Consider the following 12,462-nt stretch of genomic DNA (forward strand, 5'->3'; position numbering starts at 1 on the left):
GAGGGACATAAGAGGGAAAGAGATGATGTAAGAGGGAGAATGGAAAAAAAATGAATTATGCAGGAAGAGCACCCTAAAGGAAGTAGAAAGAAATAAGATCAAAGGTTCTGGCTTTGAATTTCTGGCGTGACATCTTATTTTATGGAATAGCATCTGGATTTGGGTAAAGGCTGAGGGCTATACCTTTTAGGGAGTTGAAGGGAATTGCATTTGGTTATCTCAATTTCTAACACAAAACAGGAGGCAAAGAATCAAGTGCAATGTTGGAAGATTTGGTCTTGGATAGGTGGTACCCCCTTCTCTGAGGCTGCAGTAGCAAGAGTGAGGATGGGTTAAGAGAAAGACTCTTCCATAGGTATGAGTTCAAATTAAGGGAGAGAAAGGCTAATGACCTTCATGTTTTTATGAAATAGGAAGCAAGGATTTTCAGCTGAAGTAATTTTTTTTATTTGTAGCTCTTCTTGCACAACAAAATTATACACACAAACTATAATAGAAGTCATATTTAGTATATTAAAATTAATTCTTAAAATATATTTTTATATTAAGATAATTATTACATAAATCTTTCTAGGTCTATGTATGTCCATTTCTTGATGCAGAAATCATAACTCTGAAATAGTCTCCTAACCTAATTTAGAATTTTAAGAACTGACATTGCACTGGATTTATAGTATTCTCAATCAGAAATAATTACTGAAAATATACTTTCAGTGAATTATATATATTTCCTATCAAATGTAACAAACAAGAACCACTTTTGACATACAATTTTATTTAGTACTAAAAGAAATTCATCACAAGGGAATCTACTGGCTAGCCAAAAAAAAGTAAACATTAAAATATTTCATAATTGAAGGGAATTTTGAGATGAATAGTTTCTAATCTGAGGACTTCAGGTCCTCATAAATGGAATGGTAGAAGTTGATGGAATTTTCAAATTTTTTCCCCACAACTTCTAAAATATGAAATGAGCAAATCCCAATGCTGGCTATTCTATTAATAAGTCACGAGGGGATAAGGGATACATTAATTATCCTCTCAGTGCCCTCATCTGTAAACCGCAGGTTTCGACTGTCAATTTTTCTCACCTTTTTTCACTACCAATTACTACAAGCTTTTACAATTAGCCCTCCGACCCCAGATGTGTCTTTCAGAAGCCTTTATCCATTTATTAAACTCATTGATTAGATAATCATTAATGTATGACCTGTGTTTTAGTATTGTAAAAACCTCACTGAAATTTTTTAAAAATTCAATTGTAAACAAACTCAGAGCCTTCGTAGAGGTAAATGAGATTTCTATTATTTCTATGTGTTCCTTTCTTGGGTGTTGGGTCTTGCACTTTGTGTCGTGGCGTGTAGTGTTCTTAGCATTTGAAACCCAAATATGCTTCACATTTGGGGGGCATCTGCTTTGGGAATGAGTATGAATGGATAGGAAGCACCCTAGTCCAACACTAAGGTGCATTAATTTTGTGCTCCTTCTGTTGGCCAACTTCCTAGTAAAGGGCTAAATTTTTTTTTTAAGTTCTGCAGAGGTAATTGAAAATAAAATTAAAAAAAAAATTTAAAAGTATTTCTAGTAAAGAGGTTCCAGAAAAAGAAGGTGATTTTTAAGGTCCTTCTTTCAACTCTTCAAAACTGTAGGGTAGTCTTTTCCCTATCTGCTCTAGCTATAATAGTACTTTAAACAGAGTACAGAATTAAATTGTTAACATATGAATCTGCAAAAATGAAAACTTATTTTAGGCTCTTCTATAGTTTAATCTTAGATGTACATAATGAATGCATAAAGTTCTTATCAAATAATTAACATATATTTGCAATTAACAAATAGGGACAAACTTTGTACCAAAGTTCTGCTTCTATTATAATTTTTGGAAACATTGAACTGATTAGCAGCATAGGAGCTAACTCTGGCTTTTGAAAAGATACACAATTTGAATAGAGAATATATGATACTATCATAAGTAGAGACACAAACAACAGTTTTCCTTCTTGTGAATTGTTTTAAAAGTTTCTTCCTTACATTCTTTATTCTTCTCTGTTACTTTATGGACAGGACAGTCGTTTCTTCAATGATATTCCTTTTTTCCTTCTTTTTTTGGAGGAGGGTAAAGGGAATCATGGAGATTTTATCTATTGTCTAAAAGAAGTACATTCACAATTGCAGACAAAGCAAAATGGGATATTTAATAATTCTTACATCTCACTAACCTAATCTTTTAAGATACTAATTAAGTAGATTATTTTCTAAATTCAAAACTTCATAAAGATTTCCAGCATTTCATCACAAATGACAATAAGTGGTTTTGTACATTCGTTTTTCTACAATACCCAATAAAACATGCCAATTAAAATCCAGACTTCATGTTGGCAACTAATGAATATGGCAGAATGAACAGGACCAAGTGCTAGTCATTGTCATAGATGCAACCTGAAAGAAAAAGAACACAAATTTAAGTACAGTTACATAAAGTGCATATTCTTAAGTGTTCTAAGATTAGAAATAAGGATAATTCATATTTCCTAGTTTAGAATTAAATAAAAGTAAAATGGGTTCATTTTATGAAAAACTTATTAAACTAAAGGCCATGTATGTAACTTTCACTGTTTAGTATACAATTCCAACTAAATTTCTGGACAGAATTAAACTCACCATCAAAATAAGACCCAAGATTATTTTTTCTCGCACTTAATTAAATGTAAGATTAAAAACCAAACATTGGTAAGTATCATATGCTTAAAAGACTAAAAGGCAACCTCATTATCACTAGGCTTCGCTTTAGCTGAGAGGAATTTTTAAAATCACAATTTAGAAATGTATGAAGTTTGTACATGTACATACTAGTACTATTTGTTATGAAATAAATACATATTCATTGAGTAAAAATGATATTTATTTGGATAAGAAAATCTTAAGATTTATGGTACAAAGAAAAATTCACCAAATATTTGTATAAAACTTCTCTTTTCAAAGAAAATAAATAAGAGTTCCTTTTTTAAAAAAGAAAATTTCAGCTCTGTGTGAAAGGAAGACTCATAATGACACCAGAACATTTACCTTTCCTCACATTTTCAAGTAGCTTAAATTCTGATTAGACAGAAAGGCTCTAATTAGTCTAACAAGCCATTTTCAGTATTGCATAGATAATACTGTAATTGTAAATTGATGTTACTGTTCTCTGTGGTGGATGCTATCTGAGACTTACCATCAGCAATATCGTCATAGATCTCACCATCACTGTAAATATAAAAAATAATTTTTATTTTGTAGAAAATGTCTTCCTAACATTAAAGCAATATATAGAAGAAAAGAGCAATAATGTGATTTTTATATGATCCAAACTTTTAAAAGTGAGAAGCTGTATGTTATGTGTTTGTAAGTAGCAAGAAACTTCATATTCCTCTGTATTTCTTCTTTCTTGGCTTTATTCAATCCTGCTTCATGCCACAAACAGAATAAAGTGAAACAGTCCTAGGAGCATGAAGAATCTGCCCTGTGTGCCCATCTTCAGCCCTTATCATGGGCACACAGCTGTGCTCCCTAAGAAATGGGGTCGAACTGAGCCAATGGAACAGTCAGGGCACAGTCCTCCACTGGGGGCCTTGATCAAAAATGTAACAAATTTTTATAACCATTAGTAACAAATTCATAATTCTGCTTAGATTTCAAACATTGGATAAAATGCAATAATCTTTGACAAAGGAAATAGCTGTATTATTTTTACATTTCTAAGTATAACTTGTAAATATCAATTTTAAAATATATAACTATTAACTAGGGAATAAGTAGTCAAGATATGGTGATTATGGGGATTCTTATGTTATATAATTATATAAAAATTATTTATCATTATAGACAGCATCTACAATAGTAACTTTGGCTTCTTTTATACATTTTGGATTTAGCCTGGTCCTGAATCTCTGTGAAATATTTTATTTTATTCAACAAACAGATTGAGTCCTTTCTAAGTAGCAGGAGGCATAAATATGAATGAGACACAGGCTTTGATTTTAAGAAGCTGATAATCTAATGAGAGTGATCTATAAATAATAAAAATAGAAGGTATTATAAATAGGATCATAATCTTGAAATACAGGATACAGTTTCAAGTTTCACAAATGTGAGGTTGCTATGTCACTTAGACCAGACCCATTCCCAGTTCCTGTCCTCTCTCTGTGCTTTATCATAGAAGCAGCAGCAGCCCTTCAAATTGCTGCCAACTACGACAGATGCTATGAGTTCCCTATGTCTTCTGTTTGGATCCTTTCTCTGAGAATGAGGGAGGGTTTGGCTAATAGAAATCTCATGCAAATGAAAAGAGAACAGATTTTCCTGTCATTCATTTATTAAGTGTTCATTACGTGGTGAACCAATAATTAGACAGTATATGCTCTACATTCTCTTTCTTTTCCCTCTTTTTTCTTTGCACTGTTGGGGATTGACCCCAAGGACTCACATGGAGGGCAAGTGTTATACCTCTGAGCTACATCCCAGCATTTTCTTTTCTTTTCTTTTGAGACAGGGTCTGGCTAAGTTTCCCAGGCTGGCATTGAACTTTTGATCCTCTTGCCTCAGGCTGCCTAGTAGCTGGGATTACAGGCATCTATATTGTCTCTTAATCATCCTGTAACAATCAGTGATGAACATGTCCTCCTTGTCATACATTTTTTCCATAAAAATTTATATCTTTTATAATAAAAGCTATAGAAAATTCCCCCATGCCCACCACTGTTATTAAAGTTGTAATGGGAAAAAATGATATTATGAATGTTTTAACTCTGCTAGTTTTCTGATAGCTGCCTTACATTGATTTGTCTCTTTCTAATGGGTGTCAGATTGAATATGGATAAATAGTTTGTGAATCCTCCTTGATTTTTTATTATGCTGAATTCCATAAATATTTGTATTGGTAAAGACCTAATCTAATAATGGAGTTCATTTCTTGCACTGTGTTTCTTAGAGCAGAATCTTAAAGCAGTTTGGAGGTCTCCAATGGCACACCAGTACCAAACTGTGGCAGACCGTGACAACATCTAATTCATAAAGATAGAAGAATCATTGACTATTCTCTTCTTTCTAGCATGCTTCCAATAAAGGCAACATAACAGTTTACTATGCCTGGTGTGAGTGTAGAAAAATTCTCAGTCAGAAGCTGAACTATAAACTGCTAACAGGAGATATTCATATTTATTATATAGATACTATTTGGTCCCTAGTTAATTAAATTCAACCACTATATTAATCAGTAAGTAAAATGCAAAGTATTAATAAAAGAGTGGTTTTGATCTGTCTTTTCTATTTTCTAAGTAGAAAGCCCAGTGAGTATATAAAACTATGAACTGTTTAATCATTAATGAGAGGGGCTTTCTGCTTATTCATAAGTGGCACTTTATAAAAACCTTATTATAGATATCACCATATTAATATTAGTATAATATATTGTTTTAAATTTATTTATGATAGCCTAGTAGGTTATATTATTTAAATTATATTAGAAATCGCTCTTAAATCACAAGATGCTTTTTAAAAATGTGATAGAAAAAAAATGGCCTTACTTGTCTACCAGATGACTCCGAAGGACATAACCATCTATGAAGAAAAGAGAAAATAAATTTTATTTACAGGTACAGGTTTGAAGAATCTTTAATACCCATTTTAAAAAATTGTCATACAAGCAAATGGTTATCATAATATATTGAATAATTTTATGTCTCTGAATATGATCAATTTTTCTTATTCATGTCTACTTTTCTTCCTTTCCTCTTTTTTCTCTCTTCTATAGATCTCTTTTCTCCTCCATTTGTAATTTTTTCCTCCATTTCCCTTTTAAATTAAAAAAAATTCCTCTAAGATATGATAAATCAAAGTAAATGTTTCCATCAAATTTATTTCTTCAAGGTGTTACTCCCATGTTTTAGGAAGAATTTAGTAAGCATAGATTACAGAAATCATGTATATACAAATTTTGAAAATTTTACCAGATCTAAGACTTAGATTTCAAAGCTTATAATGAGCAGAGTCAGAAGTGGGTTCTACTCCCTTTTCAGATGCCAGTCAGGTAATGGCTCTTTGGGTGGACTGGGGGAGGCCTTAATGGTAGTAAAATAGCTCTCATACTCATGGAGATCCCTCAAAAAAACTAGGAATGGAACCACCATATGACCCAGCTATCCCACTTCTTGGTACAAAAGAACAAAAATCAGCATACTATAGTGATATAGCCTCATAAATGTTTAGCAGTGCAGGTCACAATAGCCAAGTTATGGAACCAGCCCAGATGTCTGTCAATAGAGGAACGGATAAAGAGAATGTGGTAGATATACATGTGGAGTTTTACTCAGCCATAAAGAAGAATGAAATTACAGCATTTGCTGGTAAAGGGATGGAATGGAGAAAATTATGCTAAGTGAAATAAACCAGGCTCAGAAAGTCAAGAGTCAAATGTTTTCTCTCATATGCAGAAGCTAGACCAAAATAAGGGGGAGATAGCACAAAACAGAATAGATATCAGTGGAGCAGAGGAAGGGGGTTGAGGAGGAGCGGGGAGAGACAGGAAGAGAGAAATGATGAAATTAAATCAATCAAACTATGCTATATGCATATATGTCACAAGGAATTTCATCTTTGTATATATACATATATATATATATATACACTACATATACTGTATTTATAGTTTTTTAATAAAAATTTTTTAAAAAATTTAAATTTAAAACTTTGTCACTAATTTAAAAAACTATAAATAAATAGGAGGAAGACCAGTAGAGTAGAGGAAGAGGAAAAGAGGAAGGGAAGAAGAAAGGAAAATGGGAATACTAGAGACTGAAGGGGGGCAAATTATATTCCATGCTTGAATGATTATGTTGAAATGAACCCCAATATTATATAGAACTATGATGAACTAATAAAAATAAATAAATAAATAAATAAAATACAAATAAAATAGCTTTCATACTTGGTATGAAAGAGCTACTTGTTCTGTTTTGCCATTTGAGAATGCTAGTATTTTACTTTTTTGGAACAAAAGTGTTATTATAAGAATATATTTCAGGAATTTCATTAATACCCTAAGTTAAATAACCATATTTAACTTAATTAACTTATTTATTTTGGTAACCAGGTTTGAACCCACGGGTGCTTAATTACTAAGCCACATCCTCAGTCCCTTAAAATTATTTTTTCCATTTTGAGACAGGGCCTCTCTAAATTGCTGAGGCTCACCTTTAACTTTTGATCCTCCTGCCTTACTCTCCAGAGTTGCTGGGATTACAGGTGTACACCACTATGCCTGGCTAAACCATATTTTATGCAAGAAAACTAAGATTTTGTTTTCTTTTTGTTTGAGATGATGAGACTTTATATTTGCCCTTTATTTTGCAAAATCTTTCTAAGGAAAAGATTGGAATATTTATCCTGAGAATATCTGCTGACATCTAATTAATTTGGAATTGTTTTCTTTATGTTAGTGCCTGAAATTTATTGTATCCCTGAAGTTATCCCTTTAAGTATTCCAGGGTAAAAAACTCTACCAAAATATTTTATCAAAAAGTTCACTAATTTCTAATGAAAATTGTTTTTAAGCATAACATTTGGAAAAAGAAAAGAAATCAAAGTTATCTGTCCAATTTTGTAGTGTGGAAGTAACATAGCATATGTCAAAGTGATTATATGATAAAGTAATATTTTTCTCAAAGTATGAAAAATTAGACCTGTTTTACTTTCTGTTTTATTGCAACTAAAGCAAAAGCAATAAAAATTACTAATATAAGAATATTTACAATTAATTTCTATGGTCTCTGGCCAACTTTTGGTATTATACTTTTTTGCATGTTGATATGGAATGTTAACATGTTTCATGTTTATGTTAACATGTTAATTTATTTTTAAATTAAGAAATATATCATAATTTAACACTTTTTGAAAAGGGATAAGCTTATGTCTAAAAAAATCAAATTGTCTCAAGAAAATAATGCGAGCAAGTAACACAAACTTGTAGAACAAATTAGATTGCAGGGTTTTTTTGTTTGTTATTGTTGTTGTTGTTTTCTTTTCTTTTTTGAGATGGGGGTCCCACTATGTTGCCTAAGTAGTCCTTGAACTCCTAGGCTCAAGTGGTACTACGCCTCAGATTCCCTAGTAGTTATCTGTGTCTACCTCCTAGCCCTGTATAAATAGTATTTTTTTCATGGTTCCAATAACTGAAATAGTTTTTATCTGTATCTCTATTGGGAGTTAAAACAGAATTTGAATAGTACTTTACAGATAATAATAATCATAGACTTTTTTCCATCAGTTAAATTTTTTTTTTAAATTTTGGATTTTCTCTTAAAACAAATTGGAGGGCTGGGGTTGTGGCTCAGCGGTAGAATGCTCACCTAGCACATGCAAGGTGCTGGGTTCAATCCTCAGCACCACATAAAAATAAATAAGATAAAGGCATGTGTCCAATAACAACTAAAAAAATATTTTTGAAAAGCAGAAAATATTGCTAATATTATAAAAAATTGGAAAGTAAATAATACAATAGTAAATGTTCCCATGATATATTCATGTTTTTATTAATAATTTTAAAAATAATGATGTATGTGAATCAAAGCTTTTACCACTGAAGTCAATCTATTTTGAGATATTAGGATTCCACAAAATCTCTGAAAGGCAGAAAATTAGACAAATATATAGGAAATTATAAGCATTCCCAGAGACTGGAATTGTTCTAGCATCAAATATATTTCAGGTGTTTACAAAACCACTAGAAGAGCTAAGAAAGGTGATGCATGCTTATAATCCCAGCTATTCAGGTGGTGGAGGTAGTAGGATCACAAGTTTGACATTACAATTTAGTGAAACTGTAACTCAACATAAAAACTTTAAAAAGGCTGAAATGTAGCTCAGTAGTACAGCATTTGCCTAGCCAAGGCAAAAACCCTGTGTTCAATCCCCAGTACTACAAAAAACAAAACCCAGAACAAATCAGAAAACAAAGCACTCAACAACAAGAAGACTAAACCTGTACAAGATTATGAGAATAAAGTTCAAAGCAGAAAAAAATGTAATCACCATTTTTAGATATTAATTTTTTCCTATACCTTTAGGAAAACAATATGCTAAAATTTTGCAGGTCTGGATAAAATATTGCCTTTTAAAACATTAGTAATTAATGATATGCAGTCCAATTACTTCAACTTCAAGAAAAATTGTAAACATTAAGAAATAATTATAAAAACATATATTCACTTAGGTTCTGAAACCACCAATATATTTCCTCTTATATCTTCCCTGCTGAAAGTTCTAGGAAACAATTTCTCTTTCACTGATAATTCTATTGTTGTCTTTGTTGTGTGTGTGTGTGTGTGTGTGAGAGAGAGAGAGAGAGAGAGAGAGAGAGAGAGAGAGAGAGAGAGAGAGGGAAAGAGAGAGAGAAGGGGAGAGAATAAGCACAGGCATCAATGATTGTGAATATTATTTAATAAAAATATAACATGGAAATGGAGTGTAGGATGGTACAATGCTGCTGTATTTTAGTTCCCTGACGATGTAATAATTTAGGGCTCACTAGCTGTAAAATCACCTATATTATACAGCATCTTACAGGCTTAATGGCTTTTAATATAGCATAAGTTTTTCTATTACCTTTTAAGAATCTCTGCTAAAACTTCATTCTATTAAAAGCATTGTCTGTGACAATGTCAAAATAAGTGATTTTCATGAATTTTTATGTAATCTCTCTATTATAGTTCCTAGAAATGATTTTTTTTTCCCAGTAGGAGAGTGTTCTCTTTGGCTCACATAAGATGTTTGCATTGATCACAGGGAATGTTAGTAGAAAAATACAGAAAACAAATTTCGTCATGGTTCTATCCCATGTGGAATGGCTGCTGTGCTGTGGGTGCTGATATACCAGGGATATAGCACATCAAGTACAATTATTATTCAGAAACCTCACATTCATGAAACGGAACATAATGGCTTGACTTGAATGTTTGGGTAGAGCTAGTTAGGAAAGAAACACCCATGCCCCACCACGTGCCAGTTAATTTCCACCCCAAATGTTTGCTTGCTCTGGTGCAGATATCTCTCAGGATTGGTGACTCACCTCTTAGAAGGATATTGTGAATAGAAAATTACCAAGGGAATAGAAAATGGTCTTGGGAAAAACAGAAATGATCTTTATTCTAACATTTTCACTTTCTTACTTAATCATCATGACAATGCACTACTTCCTCATTATTTCATTTGCTATATGTTCAGAAATAAAATTAAATTTACTCAATTTGGTCTTAAAGGCTGTTTAAAAAAAACAAATCATTTTAACAGATTTATCCAGACAAATGAAACCATGTCCAACTTCAAGGGAAAATGCCCATGATAGGAAGGAAAAAAAGAGAAAAACAAAACAAAACAAAACAAAAACAAAAGACCCCAAAACAACAACAACAAAAAATGTGATGTATAATGTCAAAATGAAATTCTATTGATTTTATAAGAATATTCTCCCTTTCTTTTCTGTCTCTATTTTTAGTTTCTGGGGCTTATATTAGACTGACTTTTTAAAAAAATTATTTTGTTTATTTATTTTGAGACATGTTTTGCCATCTTTTCCAGGTTGGCTTGAACCTTGGGCTCAAGTGGTCCTTCTGTCTCAGCCTACGGAGTAGCTAGTTCTGAGAATGTCAGAGTAACATTTTTTTTATGATTTTAAAAATTTTCCTCAGTGAGCATGTGTTGTCTTAAAATGGAAAAAAAAACAATTTCCTTAAATGATAGGTTGGTAGGATTTGTGAAGGTCTTAAGCACCTTTAAAATCTCTCTTTATTTGAAATGAAGAACATTGTGGCCACAGATAACTCAGTTCCTGTCTCATTTCATACTTTCTGTAGGGAATTTTTCTCTAGTGACAGGAGGTGGGAAAACTTAGAGCTTATGAGACATTGAGTTCTAGAATAAGCACATGCATTAGCTAGAAATTTTAAACATTTGGGAATGTGCCAGAAATATATATATTTAAGATCCCAACACCTACACAGTTCACACTTCTTCAAGTCAGTGGGTGAAACTTGATCAAATGTAATAATGTCTATAAAAGTATCTCGTTTTCCATTTTAAATGGTAAGGGATTGTTGTTCATACTTTAATCTGTGATTTCTATTGCTACTAACCTTAGGTTGCTTTCTTTGTTTCAATGCACTACAGAAGAATGAAGGGTTAGGAAAAGTGTCCCCATGGTGCTGGATTGCAGATACCTTTGCTACTTATCAGAAGATGTGAAGAACAAGGAACAGAAAGATGTGGAGGCTCCTCAGTGAACTTCAATAAACTAACCATGCTACTAAGGCTAAGACAGAGAACTCCTGTCTGCTAACCAGTTAAACTATTCAGCAGACTTCTTCTTGTGAGTGTTGACATGCCAGACTTTCATCTGGTTACCCAATTCCCCAATTGTTACATTCAATCTAGCATGTTCCACTCAAGGTGAAGGGCACTGCGCCAAGGGTTAGCAAGCAATGTCAAGAATATGCCATTGAAGCTACTCTTAGATTCAGAGTCTTAGACTGGTAAAATAATAATGACAATTGCAGTAGCAAAAGTAGTCTCAGGGTGGAGTTGGGAGATATTAACTATGATGAGGAGGTATTAAATGTGTCTGGGAGTAGGGTGGGAGGTGCTTCTAATTTTAGATGACAACCGAGTTATTTTTAATAGACAATTATGGGCATTCCAGATCAAATAAAATTTCCTAGTGGGATGAACCAGCACAATTTATTCAGGGAATGACAAGAATGTAGTGGATATTTCTGGGGTGTCAATTATAGATGGGAAATAGCATTCAGAGTGAGGCTAGATTATAAAGGGTTTTATATGCTAGTCTGAAGTTTGTGTTTTGAAAAATAATATTTGGTTAGCAGTGTGGTGAGAAGATTGAATAAGGGTAAAGATGAACATATCATTTGAAAGGCTATTGCAATTTATGTAGGTGAGGGATGGTTAAATCTATACATCAATCATTCTATGTCCTGTAGAAGTGTATGAAGAATGGATTAAAAATAAGCAAAATTGGCTGAGAATGAAACTCATTGGGAGAGTGCTTGCCTCGTATGCATGAGGCACTGGGTTTCATCCCCAATACTGCAAAAAAGAATAAAAGAAATTGAATAAAATTAAGGATGATCAAGGATCCAGTCCAAGGAAGGAATTAACAGAAGGTTTATGAAAATTAGGGGAAAGCATGGTGCTTGAAAAAATAAAAATGAAATTAAGCAGATGCAATAATTAAATTTTGGAATAACACTTCATCTGAAAGGTAGTAGTAACTACTTCTGTCACTCCTTCTTCACCCTCAACTACTGGCACTTTGCGTAGCTATTGTCCAAATTTCAACAGAACATTGTACTGGAAACGATTTTTTTACCAAGGACTTTTTTTCTGGCTTCTAGAACTCTTTGTTAGATTGCTCAA

At 32.5% G+C, this 12,462-nt stretch overlaps 1 protein-coding gene across 3 annotated transcripts in view; it reads right to left on the reverse strand.

The window, feature by feature from the left end:
- Positions 1-431: 431 nt before the first annotated feature.
- Positions 432-12,462, reverse strand: part of Fyb1 (FYN binding protein 1) — a 167,920-nt gene continuing 155,889 nt past the window's right edge. For all 3 annotated transcript variants that reach the window (XM_040272626.2, XM_040272624.2, XM_005325673.5), the window contains 3 exons: positions 5,565-5,598; positions 3,215-3,246; positions 432-2,439 (listed from right to left, as the gene is read on the reverse strand). In XM_040272626.2, the coding sequence (XP_040128560.1) occupies positions 2,417-2,439; positions 3,215-3,246; positions 5,565-5,598 (89 nt within the window). In that variant the 3' untranslated portion in view covers positions 432-2,416. The remainder of the gene's footprint in view (positions 2,440-3,214; positions 3,247-5,564; positions 5,599-12,462) is intronic.

This window comes from Ictidomys tridecemlineatus, chromosome 1 (assembly GCF_052094955.1).
Source record: "Ictidomys tridecemlineatus isolate mIctTri1 chromosome 1, mIctTri1.hap1, whole genome shotgun sequence".
Classification (NCBI taxonomy): Eukaryota; Metazoa; Chordata; class Mammalia; order Rodentia; family Sciuridae; genus Ictidomys; species Ictidomys tridecemlineatus.